The sequence below is a fragment of the Lepidochelys kempii genome, chromosome 6, assembly GCF_965140285.1.
Source record: "Lepidochelys kempii isolate rLepKem1 chromosome 6, rLepKem1.hap1, whole genome shotgun sequence".
NCBI classification, from domain to species: domain Eukaryota; kingdom Metazoa; phylum Chordata; order Testudines; family Cheloniidae; genus Lepidochelys; species Lepidochelys kempii.
In genome coordinates, this window is record NC_136385.1 from 52,062,655 (window position 1) to 52,088,885 (window position 26,231).

General features: G+C 46.3%; 1 protein-coding gene and 1 long non-coding RNA gene across 4 annotated transcripts in view; one reads left to right on the forward strand and one right to left on the reverse strand.

Annotated features, from left to right (window-relative positions):
- Positions 1–6,513: 6,513 nt before the first annotated feature.
- LOC144930654 (uncharacterized) lies at positions 6,514–24,884 on the reverse strand. The gene is made up of 3 exons (XR_013635935.1): positions 24,223–24,884; positions 8,104–8,190; positions 6,514–7,265 (listed from the first exon to the last, which is right to left on the reverse strand). It is a non-coding gene; the product is annotated as an uncharacterized LOC144930654 (long non-coding RNA).
- The window catches only part of NAT10 (N-acetyltransferase 10), a 36,826-nt gene continuing 34,755 nt past the window's right edge, over positions 24,161–26,231 (forward strand). The window contains exon 1 of one of the 3 annotated variants that reach the window (XM_073347919.2): positions 24,161–24,374. In XM_073347919.2, the coding sequence (XP_073204020.2) occupies positions 24,210–24,374 (165 nt within the window). In that variant the 5' untranslated portion in view covers positions 24,161–24,209. Of the gene's footprint in view, positions 24,380–26,231 lie in introns of all 3 variants that reach the window. The other 2 variants (XM_073347918.2, XM_073347917.2) reach the window with 2 other exon arrangements.

Below are 26,231 nucleotides of genomic sequence, written 5' to 3' on the forward strand. Positions count from 1 at the left end.
GGATACCCCTAGACAGTAGTTAAGGGTTTGTGAGGCTTGACTCTGAGCTCCTAATTTACTTCCTTTTCAGGGCATATATCCATGGATCTCATATGGCCTGACTAATATGGTCATTACCCTGAAGCAAATCACCCAGAAGCTTGGATTCTATGGCTGGACCTTCTCTGCCTGATTCTAATGCCTGTTGGATTCACCTGAGCTCCTTCCTAGGGACTTGCAGCCTTTATTATCTCCTCAGAAGAATAATTAAAGGAAAAAATCCCAAGCCTAATGGGGGAGTTCCTCACCCCTTTGCACAGGACACCCCTCCTCACAAAGGCTCTCTTGGGAATGATTCAGAGAGGCCTTTTTAACTTGTTTCTGGGGAGCTTTTATTCCTGATTCAATTAGCCCTTGAGTGAGTTTGGTAGATTTCCTTCCTAACGAGCCACAGGTGACGGGATTTGTCACTTCCTGGGAACTTTGAGGCACCTATAGCAGCCCAAGAGACCTCTAGCATCCAGTCTTTATGGGTTGATGTCTAGCCAGTCCTCTCTGTTGTTCAGGAGACTTCAGGTTCTGGGAGCTTCTCTTCACAGAATGGCTTCGGCCAGTCACATTTTGTCCAGAGTCTCACTGGATGGTCAGTTTCTCTCTTGCTAGGTTTGGTTCAGATTCTGGAGCAAGGACACTCTAGCTAAAATCCTCCCTTTGAACAGGATCTTAGGCAAAGTAATCTCTGAATTGGGCAAGACAATAGAAATTTTGTCCTCGTATAAATCCAATATTAAAGGACTTGGTGGTAGTATGGGAAAGCAAAGCAGCCTTTAACCCCCTCTGATCAAAATATAACTGGATGAAGGCCTCCGACAAAGTGGAACGGACCCAAAATCCAACTGATCCAGAAGAAACTTGGACATTCTACTTCTGATTCCAAGTCTTCTGCATGGCTTCTTCATAGCCCCGTTTAAACCAAATGGTCAGTTCCGAGTCCTCGGAACTGAGAATTCACCTATCAGACTGTTTGAATACTAATCACCTCAGACATGGGTTTTTTGGACATTAAACAGCTCACTTCAGAAAATTGTGCTGTTCTTCCCAAACTTCTGCTATGTAACCAGTGTCTAGCCACGAGAAGAACAGGGACATGAAGAAGGCTATTCACTGCCTTTTGTGAATTGTGGCAATAGAATCAGTTGCCTTCAGAGATTTTTTTTCTCTAGAACACTTGTTTTCAACCTGAGGTCCTCATGACCCCAGGGGGCCGCAGACTGCTTAAGGGGTCCATGAAAAGTGACTATGAAAATAAGGTGAAAACCCAGAAGTGATGGTATTACCATAGAAGTCCACAGTTTAGTGCCCTTTCTTACGCTGTGTCAAATGCCGGGCTGAGCAGTTGCAGTGTTTATAGTAGAATTCTATTCAATCAGTTTTCGTCCCAAGACTTATATGATAGGGATCCGTTGACCACAGGTTGAATTTCCAAAGGGGTCTGCACCTCCACTTGAAATGTGGTAGGAGTCTGCAAATGGAAAACCATTGCTCTAGAATAACAGTGGAAGCTTTGACCGATTTATAATAAATGTGAATACACCTATAGATTGAATAGGCTGAGCCTAATGGGGATTTTGTATCCTGGATGAATACTCTACAGTGGAACGACGTGTGTATAAAGGTCTAGAATCTTCACTTGCCCTGAAACTCAGTGTTCCTTTTGGAGGCTGAAATTACTTCGGAGCTTGTGTTTATCTTGCTGTGTGATTTGAGAACAAGATCTCTGTCAACTTCCTCTCAAAGCATCAGATGGTCTGGACATTTGTTCAGTAAAAAAAAGTTCTATTGTATCTACTGACTGGAATGTTAGGATATCTGATATGCTCTCACGGCCCTGTTTCCACTCCTCAGAAAGATCATGACCATCATCAGCTCATCTAATATGTCATACATTATCAAAACATTCCAGAAGGAGGCCTAACTGCTGTTCACCTGCCCCGAAGAATATCTTCTTTCTAAGGGCTATATGCATCAGAGGGACATTGAATTCTACAGCCAATTGACTCACTTATCAGAGGGTTGACCTAGCAGAATAATCATCTTTCTCAAAGGTTTTTGTAGAACTGATAGCAGTTTGGCACTCTGCAGATGGATCTGTTTGCCTCCCGTTCAATACAAAATCTCCCCAACACTTTTCCAGAAGTGGTCCCAACTGTAGGGGCATCATATGCTCTGTCTCAGAGGGACAAACAGGTTTTCTGTGTGTATTCTTTTTTTCCCCCTTTAAAGAGCCAGTTACCTGATAAGGCAAAACTATCTCCTAAGCCAGATCTGATGTCAGATCTGGTAAATCTAATCTCCAACTAGAGTGACCAGATAGTAAGTGTGAAAAATTGGGATGGGGGTAATGGGCACATCTATAAGACAAAGCCCTGAATATCAGGACTGTCCTTATAAAATTGTGACATCTGGTCACCCTACCTCCAGCCCTCCAATATTCTTGTCAAGGAGTAACCTTTATCCTAAGACCCTGTTGTGTACGTACCTGGGCAAACAGAGGGAGACTAGCTAACTGGACTTCGAAGAGAAATCTAAAGAATAACATGGTGAAAAATGCATTCTTGAAAGCAATTAAGTGTATGCATATACCTAGCTTTGCTTCAGATCCTGATGTAACGGAGGACGATTCCCTGTCTTCAGTGGGAACAAAGCATACTCTAAGATTTCTCTTACAATCTAAATATGGGATCCAAGCTAGCCACCCTGAGAGTTCAAGTGGTAGCCTTGTCACCCATCCTTTTATATTAGGAGAAGAAAGCTTTTGTACCTACTCAGACACTGAGCATCTTCTTAGGTAGCATAATTAATATCTTCTCAAATTCACCGGACTCCACTGTGGAGTTCTAAACTGAGTAGTCAGTGCTAATGATAAATTTGAGCCTTTGAGAGAAATCTCCCTTTAATTTCTTTACATGGAACTGGCATTCCTAGTAACATTGTTGTCCATTAAGGAGTGTCAGAAATTTTCACTGATTCTACGCTTTCCATATCAAAGGGGATCCAGTGGGCCATTTTGGAGGCTTCTGAAGTCCCACCCCTGCTATCCTGTGGGCTCATTTCTCTGAGCTATGAGATCTTCATGCACTTTTTTTAAATAAGGAAATTTATAAAGTGACAAATTATTTTTCTCTGTTCTTTGAACTGGATATTGTCACATCTTCTAATGTGGCCTTTTGACATTGAATGTTACAGGCATTGGTTTGCTAGTTGATATACATTCATATTGTAAATGGCTCACCTCAGAGAGGAGCTGCATGGATCGGTAATGCTATTAAAATTTTGTTCATAGATCTGTGGACCTAGACTTGATGAAAAACAGGAAAGTTCCTTTTGCTACTAGAAATTTTCTTCAAGAACCCAGGTCTTGAGATATGTGTTTGGAATGTAAAGGGGGTTGTATTGAGACGTTGTTTGGTTTGAGAAGTTTAGCTATTCCACTTCTGAAATTGGATTTATTAGAATTGGATATTGTGGTGGTACTACTACTATGTAACTTTGAAGGGTAACTTCCTGATTCCAGAAGTACTCAAACTGAGCAGCATTTCCAGATGGGTGTAATTAGTCCACCCCGCCAGTGGTAGACAAATCTCCAATTCTTCATTATTAGTTTTTAATAATCTGGGGGTTCAGTTTATATATTTAACTACCTGTACATCTTCACAGTTTTTCATCTTCACATTTAATGAATGAATCCATTCAGGGCCAGTATCAAAACTTAAAAAAAAAAAAAAAAAAAAAAACCTTTAAAAAGTACTTTATGCCATCCTTCCCTCTTATGCACACACATTCCACTTACATTTTATAGGACTGTTTTGTTACTACCACTTTCTTGTTACTTTGGTATTATCCTGGTAATTCATATCACTTGCTCATATGGTACTATTTTACAGCCTTTATATTGTTAGCAAAAGTGGAACTTTCATTCGTATTCATAGTTGCATGGAAATTAAACTACACTTTTAGTGCAATTCTTTATCTAAAAAGTTTGCTATATTGTAAAACCCAATATTTCTTTTGCATTAACATCTCTCAAACATTCCCAATGGAATCTGAATGTAAATGAATCATTTTCTAGGATTGGGGGAGGGCGGGAGGGGAGAGAATGTAGTTTTAAATTGTATCCGTGTACAAGAAATTTAGATAGTTGGAAATTCTTAAAGCCAGGGATGAGTTAAATAAGTATCTATGCAAATATCTTGGATCAGGTTTTGTTTTGAAAAGATTGATACTACAAGTCTGAGGTTACCGGCATTGAGAATAAATTAGTGCCGGTGCAGTCTTTTCCTGGAATTGATAACCTAGAGTTCAGGTTGGCAAATTTTTCTTACCAATATGATGAACTTGCAGTTTTTGTATAAAAACTTGACAGTTGGGATTTTATTAAATAGAGCTTAAATATTATAAGCTTACCTAGTTTTATTGAATGAGAAACAAGATTACCAACGTCTTTTGCAATCTTATAGTTTCTGAAAATTTAATGGATATTGAATTAGGTAGCGTGTTTGCACCAGCACAGATGCATTTGAATGTATAGCAAGGGATGGATGAACAATGCATCCAGCAAATCTCATTGATTTCAAGCCTCTGTATTTCTCTGCCATTGAAAAGGAGATACTACTTGGCTTCGCTGTGACGTAGTAAATAGGGTTAAAGAGGAATGTTTGTACGATTTTGTGATAAAGGGCTCCCTCTGTAAATACATGCTTTTTCTTCCATCACCTGTGGGGTAGGTTACCAGAGAATTTCAGATTTAAAACAAGCCCTGCCCATCTCCTAAATCTATGACTCACAAAACTGAAAAGGATAGGGAGACTTCTGATGTAAAACAGGGAAAAGGAAGAGGATTAGGAGGGTAGGGAGAGGTTTGGCACAAATGTTTTGTTTAGAGAAACTGACTTGAGAAGACAAGGAGAGAAATTACACATAATGGAACTTTCAGTCTATGCTGAAGGAGATGACTTAGCAGTCTAAATACAATGCTTGAAATACTTACCTTGGTATGACCATTTCCAATGAGGACAAGGTTGGATTAGACTGCCATGTTCAGAATACACAGTTTTCTGGAGTTCCAGAGAATTTTTCAGGCCAGAACTGAAAGCTTGTAGCTCTGTTGGATGTGTGTGGATGTGAAGAGTTAGGTTTGCTACATCCTAATACATTTATCCTCACTTGTGTAGTATTCTGGCCTTTCTCAAGGGGTTAATGAGGTTGTGGTGCTTTAGATCTATAAAGTGTTACATGAATTAATGATACTACAGTATATTCTCATTTATGGGGATGGCTCCCAGAAGGTGAGTATAGCCCAATGATAGCGAACGGTAATACTGCTTTGCTGAAACAGTATTAGCATTATGTTAACTAGTGGTGATTGGCTAAGATGACACATTGGCACTAGAAAAAAAATACATTAGGAGTTTTATCTTGATATTTGTATAATTGTCTAGTGTTTCAAGACTTTGTTCAAAGACCTGATGGACCTCGGAGTTTATTGTGAGCACTTAACATCTTAATCCAAAAGGGGGAATATATATAATATATTTTGCTGGTTTTTACAAAATAACAAACAGGAGTTATTAAATAGTTTGACTAAAAATCTTTTCTCTTTGTTAATAGCACTACTTCCACCTGTTTAGCTGCTGTGATGTTACACTAGTTTTCAAGGCAGAGCCTTTCAGCTTGCTGATACAGGATGAGAATGTCTAACAAAACAAGAAGAAAACATTTCAAGTTGTTTTTATCGAGCATAAAAAAATCAGGTGGGGAGAGAGGAGACAGAACCCTCAATCTTTTTTCCTTTGCAGCTCACTTAACGAGCCTATACTCTAATCACAAAAGCTAGGGCTCCAGCCTGGAAGGTGACACCCTGTCAGGGCAGAGCATACAGCCCATCAGTAGGGCAAGGATAGAATAATCTGACATGGGAGTGCAGAGTGCTTAACCAACTTTAATATACGTAGTATCCTCTATTGAAAGGCAATTGCTATGACTTGGCTAAACTTCCACAGGAAATCAATAGCAGGTTCTTCTTCAAGAGATGTCCCTGTGGGTGCTCCACTTAGGTCAACGTGCGTCCCAGCGCCTTGGATCAGAGATTTCTCCAGCAGGACCCCTACACGCTGCGCACACGCTGTGCCCACCTCTTAAGCGGTGAGCGTTCTAATAACGCATGCACAGCCGGGGCTCCTCAGTTCCTTCTCTACCGTCCCCGGCTAGAGATGGAGTTCAGCAGTGCTCTTTGAGACTAACTAGTTAGTTTGTTTCTCAGTTGAGTTAGATAGTTTCAGTCATTAGAATTATTACTTAGATAAGTTACATTAACTGTTACTTTTATTTCTTAAAAAAAAAAAAAAAAAACTCCCCAGGCTCCCCAGGCTTCAAGAGATGGACCTCCTGTAAGGATGCCATCCCCATCTCTGATGGGCATTCCCAGTGCGTATGCTGTTTGGGGGAGTCTCGTGTACCCCAAAAATGCATCCACTGTAACAAATTGAAAGCGCAGACCTGCAAGCCCATGGAGCTCAGGCTTAAAATGTTACTCCTGGAAAACTCCCTCATACCTGCCTCTGACCCTGGCCAGCAAACCTCTGTGACACCCTCCAGAGGCAAAGGAAAAGCAAAAAAAAAAAAAATGGCCAGCTTCCTCTCCCCTCAGGAGTCGTTCCTTGGGGGCAAAGTTAAAACCGGCTCTCCGGGCTCCGCTGGCTCTGGCTCTGCGGCTCAGCCCCTTCCTCAGCCCCTTCCCCTTCCTTGACCTAATTCGCTAGTGGTCAATGCGGCCAATCAGAAAAAGAAATACTAACACTTCTGCTCCACTCCATCAGACAAAAATAATAAGACTGGACTCTTTGGCTGCAAAGTGTATCTTCTTCCACTTTGCAATTTAGAGTAGTGAACTATTTGGCGCTCTTAGCATAATTTTGGGGGTCATATTTTGCTAAGCTAATACAATTTATTGATTATGTGTTGGAGGATAAACGACAATAATTTCAAGCAGTGGTGTCCGAGGGCCAGTTGATCTCCCACACAGCTCTTCAAGCTATCCTCGATGCTACGGATGCAGCGACCAGATCTACAGCCACAGCCGTCATCATGGCTTGCTTCTTCCTCCTTTCCGAAGGAGATACAGAATACAGTCGAAGTTGGCGACAAGCTCTTCACCGCTACAACCAAGGAGGTCCTTCACTCCATGAAGGATTCCCATGCCACTCTCTGATCCTTAGGCATCCAAACACCTGCCTCAAAGAAGAGACAATATAGATATCAGCCATACCAACGACCGCGTTTCCATACCTTTGCGCAACATCCACCTTTCAGACAATATGATACACAACAATGACATAGGCCCAGGAACCAATGATGTCGCCTCCGCAAACAACGGCAACCCACCCTCCTAACCTAAATAAATTTGAAGTCTTGGTCGAGGGTATAGAAAACCTCACACCCTCTCCAGCGCCAACTCCAACCAACCATTTTTTTGGATGCTGTTTGCGTCCGTTCCTGGCCAACTGGCAAACCATCACTACGGACAGATTGGTCCTGGAAATTATCAGATTGGGTTATGCCATCCCCTTCCTCTCCTTACCTCCCACCCACCCTAACACCCCGTCCCTCTTCAGGGACCCCTCTCACGAACAATTGCTCTGTCAGGAGGTACAACATCTCATACATCTCGGAGCAATAGAGGAGGTACCCCTTCAACACAGAGGGAAAGGGTTTTACTCCCACTACTTCTTGATGGAAAAGAAAAGCGGCGGTTGGCGCCCTATCCTCCATCTTCGATGTTTGAACAAGTTCGTCAAGAAACAGAAATTCCTGATGGTTACTCTCCTAATGATAATTCAGACGCTGGAGCAAGGAGATTGATTTTCAACCCTCGACCTCCAAGACGCATATTTCCATGTCTCTATCCACCCTGGCCATCGACGTTTCCTCAGGTTTGCTGTGGGAGCACAACACTACCAGTACAGGGTCCTCCCATTTGGCCTCTCCACCGCACCATGAGTCTTCTCCAAGGTGCTAGCAGTTGTAATAGCACATCTCAGGAAAAAAGGAATCCTCATATTTCCTTACCTGGACGATTGTCTCCTCAAGTCTCCCACTCAGTTAGAAGCGAACCACAGAATTCTTGCAACCCTTCACTGCTTCCGCACCGTGGGCCTGCAAATAAACAAAAACAAATCTACCTTACAACCTACCCAACAAATCAACTTCATCGGCGCCCACCTCAATTCCACCACTGGTGTTGCAATGGGCATCCTTATTACCCAGATATGTGCCAGCCCACAGACTACAGTCTGAGACTCCCTACAGCTCTTAGGACATATGGCCACTTGCATGTTTGTGGTTGCAAATGCTCGCCTGTACATGTGATGCCTTCAGGGTTGGCTAGCCATAGCATACAAACCAAACAAACACAGGTTAAACAGGTTACTAACTATGCCCCAGTAAGTCAAGGACTCACTTCTCTGGTGGAACTCTCCCAACAACCTCTGCACCGGGATTCCCTTCTGACAAGATCCCCCTTCAATTGCCATCATCACAGATGAATCCCTCACAGGATGGGGAACACACATTGGCCACCTCACCATTCAGGGTCTCTGGGCCACTTCAGAAACCAGGCTTCACCTAAATTTACTAGAGCTCTGGGCCGTATTCAATGCCTGCTTCCATTTCCTTCCCATCATCCAAAACTGCTGAATTCAAATCGTGACAGCCCACATCGCATGCATGTTTTATGTCAACAGGCAGGGGGGAGCCCGATAACACTCCCTTTGCACAGAGGCGGTAAAACTTTGGAACTGGTGCCTTCAACACAACATCTATATCTCCATCTCATACCTGCCAGGTTCTTGAATACCACCGCAGACGAGCTCAGCTGATCGTTCCCCTGATAGCACGAGTGGGAACTCAACATCATTCTTTCCGACATTTTCCAGACCTGGATCTGTTCGCCACAGCAACAAACAAAAAATGCCAGACATTCTGCTCCAGAACAGGCCTGGGGCAACACTCACGGGGGGATGCCTTTATACTCCCCTTGGACCAAGACTCTCATGTATGCGTTCCCACCAATGCCTCTGTTACACAGAGTAATTCAGAAGATATGACCCGACAGAGCCAACATCGTTCTCATAGCCCCAGCGTGGCCCAGACAACCATGATACCCCTTTCTCCTGCAAATGTCGGTCAAGCCACCCATTCCTCTTTCACCACTCAGCAACCTCCTATCACAATATAGGGGACAAGTCTTTCACCCCGACGTACAATGTCTCCACCTGAAGGCCTGGCTGATCAATGGTTCTCTAATGTGGAGTTAACATGTTCGGACCAAGTATGTACTGTCTTGCTACACAGCAGAACACACAACACATGCACTACCTACCTGCATAAATGGAAACTGTTCACATCTTGGTGTGCTGGCAAACAGACCTCCCCAGTTTCTGCTTCTCTCCCACTGATATTGGATTACCTGTTACACCTTAAAACATCTGGCCTCTCTACGAGCTCACTGAAGGTCTACCTCGTGGCAATCACCGCCTTCCACCATAAGGGTGACAACGTAACGGTCTTTGCCCATCCAATCAGCAAAAGGTTCCTGAAGGGCATCCAGACATTATACCTGGATGTGAAACCACCTGCTGCACCTTGGGATTTACACCTAGTTCTCGAAGCCCTGATGGATACACTCTTTGAACTGACGGCTACTGCTCCCTTCTCCACCTATCCATGAAAACCGCCTTCCTTATAGCCAGATGAGTAGGAGAAATGGGGGGCGCTTATGGCGGACCCTCCATATACCGCGTTCTTTCGCGATAAGGTCACACTGTGCACATCCAAGGTTCTTACCTAAGATACATTCTCCCTTTCACCTCAATGAACCTATACACCTTCCAACACTTTTCCCAAACCCTCACGCTAATGCCTTTGAAATGACAATGCACAGTCTTGGTCACAGAGCATTATCCTTTTTACCTGGATACAACAAAACCATTTAGGAAAACCCCCAGACTTTTTGTCTCTACTACTCTGGACTCGCAAGGAAATGCTATCTCTACACAGAGACTTTCCAAATGGATTGCTGACAGCATACACCTTTGTTACCAACTCGGCAAATACACCCTCCTACATCAATTAGGACTCACTCTATCAGCGCTGTCTCCACCTCCACGGCCTTTCTCTGTAATGTCCCTCTGTCTGACATATGCAAGGCAGCTACCTGGGCATTGGACCTTCTTCGAGTGCTGTCCCTGTGGGTGCACCACTCTAGATGTTGGTGCGTTCCGGCGCCGTTGATTGGAGATTTTCGGTAGCAGTGCCTGGTCGGGACACGGGCGCCCATTTGGCATCTCCCATCTCATTGGAATTTTCCTGAGCGCCTACCTCCCACACCCCCCTCAGTTCCTTCTCAACCGTCCCCGGCTGAGGACGGGACTCGGGGCAGTGCTACTTCTCTTCCCTGGTCTTTGTTGGAAAAAAGTATCAAAGAATATAGAAATAGTTATTAGTTACATCCCAGTTGTTTCCCTTCCTTTAGTGTTGTTACATAGTTAATTACTTAGTTTCAAACAAACAACTTTTTGCTTCAGGCTTGTCTCCAGCTGAGACACTCTCCCCTGCCATTTCTAGTTCACAATGCCAGGGACTTCAGGATTCAAACAGTGTGTTTCCTGTCAGGACTCCATGCCACGGTCTGAAGGGCACTCACATTGTGTGAACTGCCTCGGGGAAACCCACATCCCTGCAAAGTGCTTCCACTGTACGAGCCTCAAGTCAAGGGCTCGGCGTGACAGGGACCTGCGACTGAAAATGTGTCTGATGGAAAAATCCCTGCAGCCCCTTTTGGAGACAGAGAAAGTTAAACCCGCTCCTACATGCTCCCCGGCCAGATCCGAACCAGCTGGGAGCGTTGCTTCACCCTCTGTGGAGCAGAGGCAAGAAGCACAGCAGTCTCAAGGGAGAGACTCTGACAAGGGTAAGTGGTCTCCCACGAGATCCTTACCCTCTGTGTTGACAGCACCACAGGCAGGTGCCTCAGCCCTTTCTAAAGCCTCAGCCGTGGCTCCCACAGATCGCAGAGGCTGGAATCCAACCTCCTGTACCGGGAAGGTCTCCGTGGAACCAAGCGCTTCAGCTTTAAAAATAGCTGCGGTGCCGACCGCACGCTCTGCCCCTGTGCCGGGAAGAATGTTGGCACCAAGTCTGCCCCGGCACCAGCAGTGGACCCCTTGCAGGGCACCTCCAACAGACCCTTGGCACCGCTGACACTTTCAGTTTCAATTGCTAATGCGCTAGAGCACAGTCCAGGCTCAGCACAGCCCAGGGAGCAGCAGTAGCAGTTCCTCACTGAATGTGATCTATCAGTGTCACCTGAGCTTAACTCTCCACTCCGAAGAGTGAGTCCTGTGTATCCAGAAGAGCCGCTTTCACCACCTGAACTGGCTACCTTCACTGACAGCGAATCCAATATACAGCAGCAGACAGAGTTCTCCCCACCTGCCTCTTCTCCTCCACTGGACCCTCTTCCACCTCAGGCTACAGTCCTCAGCCACCATCCTCAGTTTCCCTACACTCTTCCCCCCTCCTCCCCCATGGACGGCACTTGGGTTCTCTTACCCTATGCCTTGGCCCCAGTGGTACCCTTGGCCACATCCTCCTCCTACTCAGACCTCTTCCACGAAACCACTACCTGCTTTTGTGCCTCGATCTCCAGCTCCGTCCACTTCTAGAGTACCTGAACCCCCTCCTGAGAATGAGCTACAAACCATATCCTGACTCACCGACCTCTAATTCTCCATCTGCTCCAGACAGAGCCCTCTTCCCCCCGCCTCCACAGAACATGGACGACTGTAAACAATTTCAAGAGCTTTTCAAGAGGGTGGCACTCAGTCAAGATATCCCCCTAGAAGAGGTTCAGGAGACACAACAAAAACTCCTTAGAATCCTCAACCCTCTGCATCCTCAAAGATCGTGCTTCCTATAAATGAAGCTCTCCTGGAACCAGCTGACACTCTGGCAAACTCCAGCTTCTTTATTACCTACCTGCAGAAAGGCCGAACGTAAATACTATGTTCCTGCTAAGGATCACCCACAACTGAACTCTCTCATCATGGATGCAGTTGCACAAAGGACGAAACAGCCACAATATTGGCCCACCCCACAAGACAAGGACCTTAAATGCCTTAATGTCTTGGGACACAAGATTTACACGTTCTCCACTCTACAATTCAGAATTGCAAACTACTCTGCAGTCCTCGCCAGCTATGAGTTTGATAACTTCAATAAACTTTTTGAATTTGTCTCCTACATTCCAGAGGATAGGAGAGTGGACTTTAAATCAATTCTGAGCGAGGGCCAATTGATTTCCAGAATGGCCCTACAAGCCTCTTTAGACACGGCAGACACAGCAGCCCGTAATACTGCAACTGCTGTGGTTATGGGCAGATCTTCATGGCTTTCTGCATCTGGCATCCCTAAAGATCTGCAGACCAAAGTGGAGGACCTCCCCTTTGATAAAGACAAAGTATTTTCTAAAAAAAAGATGAACTTCTTCAAAGTATGAAAGATTCTAGAGCGACACTGTGCACCATGGGTATTCACCCATCTCTTCCCAGGAGACAATGATACCAACCTTACCAAAGACCACGCACACAACAATTTTAATCATCGGCCTCAACCCAAATCATATGACATAAATAGGAATCGCTCTAGACCCCCTAAGCGCAGACAAAATCAAGCTCAAGCAACCACCTCCCACTTATCCAGGAATAAACAACAATTTTGAAACGTTAGTCAAGGGTCTGCTCAAACACCACTTGATTCCACAGCCTACTTGCCCATTTGGCCACCGCCTCCAGAGTTTCCAACATGCCTGGCAGCGTATTACACAGGATCGCTGGGTCCTCGAAATAGTTCAATCTGGTTACTCTATCCAATTCATATCCTATCCTCCTACCCTTCCCCTTCCCTCTCACGAGCACCTACTTTGCGTAGAAGTGGCTCACAGTTGGAACCTGTGCCGACGCAACATCGAGGGAAAGGATTCTACTCCCATTACTTCCTGACCCAGAAAAAGAACAGGATGCTTGTTTTCATATATTAATTCATCCAGCTCACAATCTGTCACAACCATTTTCAATATAGAGTTCTTCCTTTTGATCTCTCCACAGCGCCGAGAGTCTTTTCCAAAACTCTAGCCGTTGTCGAGGCTCACCTACACAAACATGGGATCACGCTTTTCCCTTACCTGGACGATTTCCTCATCAAAGGCAACTCCTGTGGTGAGACACTTCAAGCTACCATTTCACCATCTCCCTCTTTCACAACCTAGGCCTCCAAATAAACATCCAAAAATCCACCCTGACACCTATACAACAGATCAAGTTCATCGGGGCTCATCTCAACTCAAACCAGAGCAGGGCCTTGCTCCCATAGCACAGATTCCTCGCTATCATGCAGTTCATACGCACGCTCTCTATTTGTCCCAAGACACAGGCAAGAATCTGTCTATGGCTCCTTGGTCCCATGGCAGCCACCACCTTCATGGTCTAGTATGTCAGGCTACATGTGAGATGTCTTCAGGGCTGGCTCAATTTCAATTTCAAACCCAACAGACACATCTTAGGGATGCTGCTAACTTCTCCTCCCAGTGTTCTAGCTTCCCTACATTGGTGGACAAGACCAGAAAACCTCTGCATGTAGGTTTCCTTCCAGTAACAGTCCCCAATGCTCATGCTCACCACAGACGCTTCCCTAATCAGCTGGGGAGTGCATCTAGGGGGGGTACAAGGCTGGTGGTCTGCATCAGAGATGCACCTACACATAAATCTCTTAGAGCTCAGAGCAGTGAGGCAAGCATGCCTTCACTTTCTTCCCCTCATAAAGAACAAATCTATTCGGGTCTTAACGGACAACATAGCATGTATGTACTACATCAACAGATAAGGGGGAGCCCGATCACATTGCTTTTGCATGGAAGCCATCTGACTATGGAATTAGTGCATACAACATCAAATACAAATCATCACTTCCTACCTACTAGGCTGCCCCAACACTACTGCCAATGCACTCGGCAGACACTTCTCAACAGAACATGAATGGGAACTGCATCCCATAATACTTCAACAGTTCTTCTCCCTCTGGGGCACCCCATCAGTAGACCTCTTTGCCACACGCCAGAATCAAAAACGTCAGCTGTTTCATTCCAGAGCGGGACTCGGGACTGCATCCCTAGGAGCATGGAACAACTCTCTCCTCTATGCCTTCCCACCAATCCCTCTGCTACACAGGGTTCTTCGGAAGATCATAGACGACAAGGCCCGGGTCATCCTTATTGCCCCAGCTTAGCCGAGACAGACGTGGTATCCTTATCTACTCCGCATGTCCTCCCATCATCCACGGGCTCTCCCCAACAGGCCAGATCTCCTTTCGCAGGACAATGGACCGGTTCTTCACCCCCAGCTCCAAAAGCTCCACCTGACAGCCTGGTTCCTTCATGGTTCCAAACCCATGAACTAGCCTGTTCCGAGCAAGTCCGATACGTTTTTTCCTGCACAGTAGAAAAGACTCCACTCGTAAAACTTACCTGTAGAAGTGGAAGCGATTCGTCCTCTGGTGCTCAGGTAATCACTTAACGCCCAATACGGTGACCCTCCCTAACATTCTAGACTACCTCGTGAGACTAAAACAGGACGGACTTTTGCTCAGCTCCATCAAAGTACACCTGGCGGTGCTTACCACCTTCCACGACCTGTTAGAAAGTTATTCACTCTTTACCCACCCCACCATAAAACGATTTCTCACAGGCCCGCAAAATCTCTACCCTGAAATTTACCCAACGGCAGCTACATGGAATCTTAACCTCGTTCTTCACGCTGTCGTGAAACCTCCATTCGAGCCTTTGGGTACCTCCTCTCTTCTCCCTGTGTCCATGAAGGTAGCTTTCTTAGTTGCAATAACATCAGCAAGGAGAGTAGGTGAAATAAGTGCCCTGATGGCCCATCCTCCCCACGCAATCTTCTCCAAAGACAAAGTCACTCTGAGACCACATCCTAAATTTCTCCCTAAGGTGGTATCCACCTTCAACCTTAACCAACTGATATACTTGCCTACTTTTTATCCCTAATCTCACAAGACTCCACACGAGGCATCCCTGCATACTCTCGATGTCAGGCAAGCAATTGCCTTTTACTTAGACAGGACTAAGCCATTTTGTAAATTTCCACAACTTTGTCTCCATCACCGAAAGATCAAAAGGTACGGCTATCTCTAAACAACATCTGTCCAAGTGGATCTCTGACTGCATCAGATCCTCTTACTGTATTCAAAATATTCAACTGCCCGAAGGCATTAGAACTCATTCCACTCGAGCTATGTCAATATCTGTTGCCTTCCTACATAACGTACCCATTTCTGACATCTGTAGAGCGGCGACATGGTCATCTGAACACACGTTTGCCAAACACTATGCTATCACGCAAGATACCACGGCAGACACCATAGTAGGCCATACAGTACTCTCTACAGTACTCACTGCCGCATCTCCAAAATCCCACCGACCATAGTGGGTCCTGCTACACATTCACCTGGAGTGGAGCACCCACGGGGACAGCACTCGAAGAAGAAGAAGAAGGGGAAGTTACTCACCTTGCAGTAACTGAAGTTCTTCGAAATGTGTGTCCCTGTGGGTGCTCCATTCCCCACCCTCCTCCTCTCTACTTTGGAGTGCTAGTATAATTGCTCCACGGTAGAGAAGGAACTGAGGGGGGTGTGGGACGCAGGTGCTCAGGAAGATTCCAACGAGACGGGAGATACCAACGGAGCGCCTGCGTCCCTACCAGGACCCACTGACACCTAGAGTGGGGCACCCACAGGGACACACATCTCAAAGAACTTCAGTTACTGCAAGGTGTGTAACTTCCCCTTACCTTTGCTAATCACTATGCTCTCATCCACACTGCAGCGTCTGACACCAGATGGGGTAGAGCTGTCTTGTCAACAGCCTTCTTGCCTCATCCGAAGTCCCAACCACCCTAAGGGGTATTGCTTTTCAGTCACCTGAAGTGGAGCACCCCCAGGGACATCTTTCTCGAAGAGGTTACCCACCCTGTGCAGTAACTGACGTTCTTCAAGATGAGTGTCCCTATGGGTGCTCCACTGTCTGCTCTCCTCCCCTCTCGGTTGGAATTTGTAACACACTCCGTTGTAGAGAAGGAACTGAGGCGCCCAGGCTGTGCACATGCTATTAGAACTCTGACAGCTCGAGAGGCAGGCACAGCCCGTAGGATTACTGCTGCAGAAATCTCTGATCGAAGGGGCTGGGACGCACCTTGCCCTGAAGTGGAGCACCCATGGGGATGCTCATGTCGAACATCAGTTACTGGACTGGGTGAGTAACCTCCTCTTCAAGAGTGGATGCCAGATCTCCTGTTGCTGTGCTTCCGGCAGAAAGCTGATTCTTCGAGTGCTGTCCCTCTGGGTGCTACACTTCAGGTGTCAGTGACTCCTGGCACTGTCAGTCGGAGATTTACGGTAGTAGTGTCTGTGCGTGTCACATGTGCGCAGTAGGTGTCTTGCGGTGCCATTGGTGTCGCATCTAGCGCATGCAGGACCCGAGCGCTCCAGTTCCTTCTCAACCACCCTTGGCTGAAGACAGAGCTTAGGGGCAGAGTTCATTATTCTTGCCATTGTTCTCTTTTAAAAAAGAGAGCAGTTTAAACAGTCTTTAAAAAGTTATAGTTCATGTTGGTGCTAGTTTTAGGGGAAAAAAAGTTTACTTAACCAGTTTACCCTCCCCCCACCGGGGTCAGTTAACATCAGAGCTTTAAAGCTCCCCAGGCTTTAAGTGATGCAACTCTTGCCGTGAAGCAATACTTGTTTCAGACGGACACGCTTTGTGTTTCCCATGTCTTGGGGAGATACATATCCTGCAAAAATGTGCCCACTGCAGTAATCTGAAAGTGAGATCCTGGCGTGACCAAGATCTCCACTTGAAAATGATACTGATGGAGAAATCTCTCCAACCAAAGCCAGACCAACAGACCTTCCTCTGGCACCACCCCGCAGGAACAAGAAACGTGCCTTCCTCTAAAAGACCGAGAAAGAGGGTGCAGACGTCGCCGCAGAGAGCACTGCGGAAACATAGGCAGTCTCCTGCTAGGTCACTATCCCCGATGCTGACACAGGTTTGGGTGAGCACCTACGATGCTCCGGGCACTTCCAGCACTGCCAAGTCCCGAGCAAAGAAGACTGAGTTGGCCAGATGGCAAAATGCCTCCTCCACGGCACCGAACTCACCCTTAAGGGACCTGGTACTGAGTGTCTCCTCAGGCCCTAAGCCTCTGCCTTGGCACCGACATTGCAGTTGGCACCGACCGCACCAAATACATCAAAACCACATCTGAGGGCACCAACAAGAGCGTCCCCATTGGCGCCAATGGCACTGACATCAAAACTGCCATAGAATCTACTGCAACAGAGAGACTTGGCTGTGTCATTGGCACCGCTCTCCCCACTACTCAGTACCGAGGGCTCTCCTGTGCATTAGAGGGGATCCCCATACTTCTCATGGCACGGTACACTTGTCTGATGATGATGTGTAGGAACCAGGCACTTTCTCACTGCACCACTCATCACTGAAAGACTGACAACCAGCCTGGAGCCAGATGGGTCATAAATACCCTTATCAGCTGGCTCAACCGTGGTATGGACTACTGTGGACATATATCCATCAATGGCCTTCCCAATGCAGTGGGCACATTGGGAACTGTGGGCAACTTACTGGGGTCTCCACTCCAGGCTACCCATGGCTCATAGAGATGAGCTGAGGTCTTACCCCATGTCTCCCACTCCACAGCCAACAGAGGCTCAGGATGTTGGGGATGACACAAACAGCCACTGATGAGGAAGTGACATCTCCTGCTTACAATTCTTCCTCCTCCCCGGATGAGGTAATCATGCTGCTACCACCTACCTTGGCGGATGACATCAAACAGTTCTAGGAACTCTTTAAGTGGGTCAGCCAAAGCCAGGACATCCTGTTGGAGGAAGTGCATACAAACCAACACAAGCTAGTACAAATCTTGTAACCTACATCTATTTCCAAAATCACTGTGCCCATCGATGATGTGATCTTAGAACCAGCGGAGACAGTCTGGCAGATACTGGCCTCAATTCCACTGACATGCGGAAGGGTGGATAGAAAGTATTATGTTCCCACCAAAGGGGCAGATTTCCTCATCTCACACCCAACTCTTTTTGGTGTTCTATGCTGCTAATCAATGTGGCAAACTACAGTTTTGATCGACCCCACGTGACAAAGAACACAAGAGGCTAGATCTCTTTGGACAAAAAATTTAGTCTTCGGTGACATTACAATTCTGAGTCTCCACCTACTCAGTCTTGCTGGCAAAATACAGTTATGATAATTATGGGAAACTCTGCTCATTCACAGCAGAGCTCCCCAAAGAGAAACAGTCACAATTCCAAGACCTTGTAAATGAGGGCCAACTCCTAGCTAAAAGAGTCCTTCAAGCGTCTTTGGACGTCGTGGACATGGCAGCCAGAACCACGGCCACAGCCATAGTCATGCACCAGCCATCCTGCTTACAATCCTCTGGCTCTCTTGTTTGAAAAGAGCTTCTCTTTTCAAAGAGAACTCCAAACCCAGGTTGAGGACCTACCTTTTGACTGAGAGAAGCTCTTTTCAATCAAGACAGAAAAGGTGCTCCACTCACTCTTCGCACTTTGGAGGTCTACACTCCACCTGCGAAGAGAAGACTATGCCATTCAATCAGTCAAGACTCCAGGGCTGACGCCTAACCGTATTTTCCTCTACGACTCAAATGAACCTGAAGTCCCTCCTGTCTTCTGAGGAACACTGCTCTACAGTCACCTGAAGTGGTGCGTGCATGAGATGCGGACACAATGGCACTGTGAGACGCTGACTGTGCACATGTGACCCGCACAGACACTGCTACCATAAGTCACTGATGGGTGCCAGGATGCACCGACACCTGAAGTGGAGCACTCACAGGAGGACACATCTTGAAGAACCTCTGTTATTGCATAAGATGAGTAACCTTCTGTTATGCTCCTAAGTGCTATAGTTGTGATGCAGGTCATCTGTGTTTTATTTCTGAGAAAGTCACTTGACTTCCCTTCCTTCTACAGCTTCACAACCATAAAATTACTAAAACAAAACTTAAGTAGATGTGTATTGTAAATTGTTTTTAAAACTCTGACATCAAATCTGCAAAGGAGTCAATAAATGACCAAACATCTTTCAAGTGGAAGAGGCAGGACAGCTTGAAAAACACATTTCTGTCTTAAATTTTTGTAAAAGACTATTATATCAGTTGGTTTACTTTGTTTCACCATTCTTTGGGTAGAATTAGTTTCACTGTTCCCTTGCCTGGATTGTTTCACCCTGGCTGGGAAAGACTCTTGTGTATCAGGGGGTGTACAAAGAAACACATTTTTAAAAATTGGGACATAGAATCGTAGAAATGTAGAGTTCATCCCCCCTGTGCTGAGGCAAGACCAAGTAAACCGAGACGATCCATGACAGGTTGTTGTCAAACCTGTTATAAACATCCACTGATGGGGATTCACAACCTCTCTTGGAAACCTATTCTAGTACTTAGCTACGTTTATAGTGAGAAATTTTTTTCTAATATCTAAACTACATCTTCCTGGATGCAGACTAGGCCCATTACTTCAGTGGAGATGGAGAACAGTTGATCGCCCTCTTTATAATAGTCCTTAACGTATTTGAGGACTGTTATGTTCCCCCTCAGGCTTCTTTTTTGAAGACTAAACATGCTCAGTTTTTTAAAACTTTCCTCCTAGGTTAGGTGTTTCTAAGCCTTTTATCATTTTTGTTGTTTTCCTCTGGACTCTCCAGTTTATCCACATCTTTTCTAAAGTGTGGTGCCCAGAATTTCACACTGAACGCCAGCTGAGGCCCCACCCGTGCCAACTACAGCAGGACCGTTACCTCCTGTGTCTTATACACCTGTATTAATGCACCTCAAAATATTAGGCTTTTTCACAACTGCATCAATTGTTGACTCATTAGATGAGAGACCCTATATCTCTCAATCTTTTTCAGCAGTACTACCACATAGCCACTTATTCCCTATTTTGTATTTTTCTTTCCTAAGTGTAGTACTTTACACTTGTTTTCAGTGAATCCTTTAATTTTGTTTTGAATTCAGATATAATATTCAAGTAGTAGAAACTTGGAATATTGTAGGTTTAAAAACGTGTGCAACACACAAACCCCTACCACATTTCATAATTGAAGTTGTGTTCTAGCAAACCCATGTATGGTATATTTGTCTACAGTGAGCAAGGGGCATGCCAGGGCCCAGTGTGTCTCTTTGGTCTAGCTGACCAAGAGCACTGTCCCCTTCTGTGTAGGTATTGAGCCCAACTCTGGGATGCATTTACCCACGAACCAAGACCCTTCTCGGTACAGCAGCTGCCCTCCTGCCTTGTGCTAACAGGGCTTGCATGCACCTGCAGAGGGGCTATGCTTTGTGAGGCAAGTGTCTGCTCAAAACAAAACCCCCTGAGAATTTTCACCTTCTTTGCGGTTTGCTGTGGGGTGAAAGTGAGATAGACATCCCTCCAGGTGTGTTTTCTCTCAGCCAGCCCAAGCAGCCAGAGCTTCCCTTCCCCCTTGCTTGCAGTTGGGGAGCATGGCTCTCTATAGGGTTCCCTGAGGCATATCCTGCTTCTCCTTCCCTATTGTCCAGGCTTTGAGGAATTCCTCCCCCAGAGCTCAAACTACTGCTGTTACCCCTAGCTCCTTGACTTTGCTGCCTCCCTCCCCCCCATAGGCTTGGGATTGGAGAAGGAAGGAACCCCTCTCACTAGATCAAGCTGATGGGCTCCTGTAACCTTGACCCTCCCCTACGCTTGGAAAAGGGCAGCATCTCCCTTCTGATCCAGGAACCCAAGCGGCTGCTCTCAGTCCCGGCTCTCTCTCTGCTGGTGGAGCAGTGTGGCCACAGGACGGTACCTGGGTCTAGAAGACACAGACAAAGGGAATGCAGTAGATCTAATTTACCTTGATTTCAGTAAGGCATTTGATACAATTCCACATGGGGAATTATTAGCTAAATTGGAAAAGATGGGGGTCAATATGAAAATTGAAAGGTGGATACGGAATTGGTTAAAGGGGAGTTCTACAGCGGGTTCTACTGAAAGGTGCACTGTCAGGCTGGAAGGAGGTTACTAGTGGAGTTCCTCAGGGATCAGTTTTGGGACCAATCTTATTAAATCTTTTTATTACTGACCTTGGCACAAAAAGCGGGAGTGTGCTAATAAAGTTTGCGGATGACACAAAGCTGGGAGGTATTGCCAATACAGAGAAAGACCGGGATATCCTACAGGAAGATCTGGATGACCTTGTAAACTGGAGTAATAGTAATAGGATGAAATTTAATAGTGAAAAGTGCAAGGTCATGTGTTTAGGGATTAAAACAAGAATTTCTGTTATAAACTGGGACCACATTACTTGGAAGTAACAGAGGAGGAGAAGGACCTCGGAGTACTGGTCGATCACAGGATGGCTATGAGCTGCCAGTGTGATATGGCTGTCAAAAAAAGGTAATGCGGTCTTGGGATGCATCAGGCTAGGTTATACAAGGCACTGGTGAGACCTCATCTGGAATACTGTGTGCAGTTCTGGTCTCCCATGTATAAGAAGGATGATTCAAACTGGAACAGGTACAGAGAAGGGCTACTACGATGATCCGAGGAATGGAAAACCTGTCTTATGAAAGGAGACTCTTAAGAGCTTGGCTTGTTTAGCCTAACTAAAAGAAGGCTGAGAGGAGATATGATTGCTATCTGTAAATATATCAGAGGGATAAATACTATGGAGGGGGAAGAATTATTTAAGATCAATACTACCGTGAACACGAACAAATGGATATAAACTGGCCATCACGAAGTTTAGACTTGAAATTAGACAAAGGTTTCTCACCATCAGCGGAGTGAAGTTCTGGAACAGCCTTCCAAGGGAAGCAGTGGGGGCAAACACCATATCTGGCTTCAAGACAAAGCTTGATAAGTTTATTGGAGGAGATGATATGAAGGGATAGCCTAATTTTGGCAATTAATTGATCTTCGACTACTAGCGGAAGATATGCCTAATGGCCTGTGATGGGATGTTAGATGGAGTGGGATCTGAGTTACTACAGAGAATTCTTTCCTGGGTGTCTGGCTGGTGCATCTTGCTCACATGCTCAGGGTTTAGCTGATCGCCATATTTGGGGGCCGGAAGGAATTTTCCCCCAGGGCAGATTGGCAGAGGCCCTGGGGTTTTTCGCCTTCCCCTGCAGTGTGAGGCACGGGTCACTTGCTGGAGGATTCTCTGCACCTTGAAGTCTTTAAACCACAATTTGAGGACTTCAGTAGCTCAGACATAAGTTAGAGGTTTGTTACAGGAGTTGCTGGGTGAGATTCCACGGCCTGCATTGTGCAGGAGGTCAGACTAGGTGATCATAATGGTCCCTTCTGACCTTAGTCTATGATTCTAGGTCAGGCCCCAGGTAGGCAGTTCCTCCTTACAGTGTCCTCTGAGTTAATGTATAAAACACCTGCATTTTATGGGAACTATAGCATCTACTTTTTAAAGTAATTATCCACTTAAGCCATCTATGTTAGTTATAAATGCAATTTAACATCTGAAAGAGCCTGTATCCTGTGATCTCCCCGTTCTATGTTGCCAGTGAGCAGCATACAGACCAGTTTGTGGACTTTAAAATGTTTGCTATCTTTTCTGCATTTATTGTTTAATTGGGTGGTATTTCTTATATTCTAGAAAGTAGGTAACAGCTTGTACAAATCAAACTTTTCAATAGGGTAGTGATCATTTTATGAGTTGTTGCCTAGTCTTGCACTTGCGAAATAGTGGTGTAACTTATAAAAAATATTTAATGTTCCTTATTTTTTCCCCTGTACTTCTAAACTTCTTCATCTTTATTTTGTGCTAATTCTACATTCAAAGAGCTGCCAGGAGTTAAAAAAAAAAAAAAACCCACACCATCTCTGCCATCCACCTTGTATATTTCTTAAGCTGCTCCTTTCTCACCCCTTCTCCCCTCCCCGCTTCTGTCTGATGTAAATTTTTTAAAACTTCCTGACTTTTTTGTGAATCAGGGTCTAGCTGTGCAAACTGTTACAGCTGGAGGACAAAAATGGGAGTGAGGTAATGCTTAAGCGTGCTCTATACAGAAAGCTGGACACTCACACACCTTCCCTTGCGTTTACTTTTTCTCCTCATAATACAATAACAAAGGACATTCAATTAAATTTAAAGGGACTTAAAATGCATCTTTTTAGATTCCCCTTGGGGTAAGGGCGATGAGGCCCTTACCCTCCCTGATTTAGTGCTCCTAAAGTGGGCCGGGGCATTCTGCACTCCCTCTTCTAAATAATAATCCTTTGTGTTGCTCTTGACCACCAAAGAGTATTCATATACCCCAAGTACCAAATTTTAAACAGCAGCGCACTATGTAACTAGTACTTGCACCTGTACCCAGAAAAGGCAATATCCCCTCTGGAGGGAATTCAGTATATCTGCCTAACCGGTTCAGCCATGCTACCCTCTCTCTCTTCACTTCATAGCCGGCGTAGCGCTCCAGCTGCCCCGTGTCCCTTGACGGGTCGGGTGTGTATGTCTATACTGCCCTTAGAGTTAGACACCCACGGCTGGCCTGGGCCAGCTGGCGGGCTAAGGGGCTGTTTAACCGGTGGGGCTGTTCGGGCTCCGGCTGCAGCGTGAGCTCTGGGGCCCCCCTACCTCGCAGGCTCCTGGAGCCCGGCTCTTTACACGGTAGTTAAACAGCAGCCCCTTAGCCCGAGCTGGGGCCAGGCCTGGGTTTTAAAAGCTGTGTCCACCTCCCCGGAAACAGCCTAGAAACTGCGGCGCGGAGCTGCCTCCCCCCTGCCGCAGCGGGATCCCCAGCGTGGGTCGCGCCCCCTCTCTCTGGTCGCCCTCCCGCTGCTCCCTGGGCTGCCAGCGGTTTGCCCCTCCTGCGCCTTCGGTGCTCCCGCCCCGACACCGCCCCTCCCTCCCGCCCCGCCCCGCCCCGCGAGCCGCCGCCGGGAGGCGCTGCCCAGTGCGGGCGGACTCCGGGCAGAGCCGTCAGCAGAAGTTACCGCGCATGCTCCGCTCACCGCGCCGCCTCCCCGCCTCGCCGAGTCCTTCCTCCCCGGGCCGCCTGCCACGTGGGGACGGAGCCGCGCTGCCGGAGGCCGGCTCGCTGCTGGGGCCGGAGCTGCGGAGCAGTCGCCTCCGCGACCCGGGGTGTCCCCCGCCGCCCCGCCCGGTGAGGTGCGTGCGATGGAGGTAGTCGGGAGGGCCCCCGAGCCCTGTTGTCAGCGATGGTTTGTCATGTGGCGGGGCGTGGGCAGGGGGCTGCGGAGTTGGGAGGCGTGGGTGCGTTTGCCCCTGGAGCCGTTTGTTCCTCCTCTTGTCGGCTGGAGTTTTGGAAATGAAAATATGAGAAGTTTCTGCCATGTGGCTCGCATCAGTTAGCCTGGCGGCCATGATCTGTGCGTGTGATGTACTTCACCGCCCAGCCCTTTACAGCCTCCTTCCCCCAACGCTTTCACAAGCCTCTGTATTTTCCTGGCGCCCCCATCCCGTGCTTCTCCGGACTCTTTCTCCCTTCCTGCTCCGGGGATGCTCCGGTTTCCTGTTTTCCCGAGCAATCTTGGTCTTTTCTTTCTCCCCTTTCCCACACTCGTTCTTCCGAACCAGCCCCAGTCCTATGTTAAACTCGGGATTCATTCCTAAATTCATTCCCATACAGCTTTCCTTGCTCCTTTCCCCCCCCCCCCCGCTTTACGTGCGGATCAGAGGGCCTGTGTCGTTTTGCAGTCACAATAGTTGTTGTGTCGTTGGACACCTGGCATCTTGTTTTTGTTTTGTTTTCTGAAGAACATATTCTGATTTTATGGAGGTGTTTAGTCACCTTGGAATATGAAAATTACAGCAGGGAGCAGCCCAAACAGGCAGAGGATGGACTAGGTTGGGGTTCTCAAACGGGGTCATGACTTTTCAGGGTGTCATGTGGTTATTACATGGGGGGTCGCGAGCTGTCAGCCTCCACCCCAAACCCTGCTTTGTCTCCAGCATTTATAATAGTGTTAAATATAAAAAACATGTTTTTAATTTATGAGCATGGGGGTCGGGAGTCACACTCAGGCTTGCTATGTGAAAGGGGTCACCAATACAAAAGTTTGAGAACCACTGGACTAGGTGATCAAATAGCCCTTTTCTGTCACTTCTGCTTCAGAGAAGCTTTTAAGGATCTGATGTGTGTGTATGCACACGTGTGTACACTTGGAGAACAAAAAGGATACAATCTTTACAATTTCGGGTAGACACAATGGGTCTGGGAACCTTTTTGCAGCCCATCAAAACAATGTATTGCCTATTGGCTGAACTACCTCAGTGCTGCTCTTCATTGGCGTTAATAATCCTTTAGCTCACTGACTAGAGGTCTAAGTTTCGGAAATGAACATGCAAGAACTTTCGTCCATCTGGATATGATCAGCTGACAGTCATGGCCTGTGTGTGTGTGTATGTGACTACACATAGTTAAAGCATGGAGTAAATATTGAGCCATTGCTTATTACGCTGTCCTGCAATAGTGTTCAAAAAGCACTGCTAAACTAATGGTTGGCGATGGGGCAAGTCCAGCATCTCAAAAAACATTAGAGCTGTATACCATTGGAAGTGAAATCTCAGTTTTTCCAGCAGCATACTGCATTGATTTTAGTCTTGTCACCCAATGAAGTACCTAAACATAAAATGACGTTTTGATTATGCTCTTCATCCTTTCCTGTACTTCCCAAAATATTACTGAAGTTACTCTTTTGGTAACCTCAGGAGCCAGAAAGTGATTCTGTGACTCTAATACAACTTTAATAGCCATTTCCTCTTTGAGAACTTGGAACCCTGCTTTCCACTGGAGTAAATCCTTAATCTGTAACTAGTGCTTTGTGAAATAACAGCTGCTTAAATCTTGTGATGAGAGTGGAGGAGAAAAAAGCAACATGGTAATCAGAATAAGGTGATTGTAAGATCTAATATTTTATTATCTTAGTGACTTTGCTGGAACAATACAAAAACATCCAGTACTGTGAACAGAAGGTGCTGCCTTGCTCGTTAAAGATAA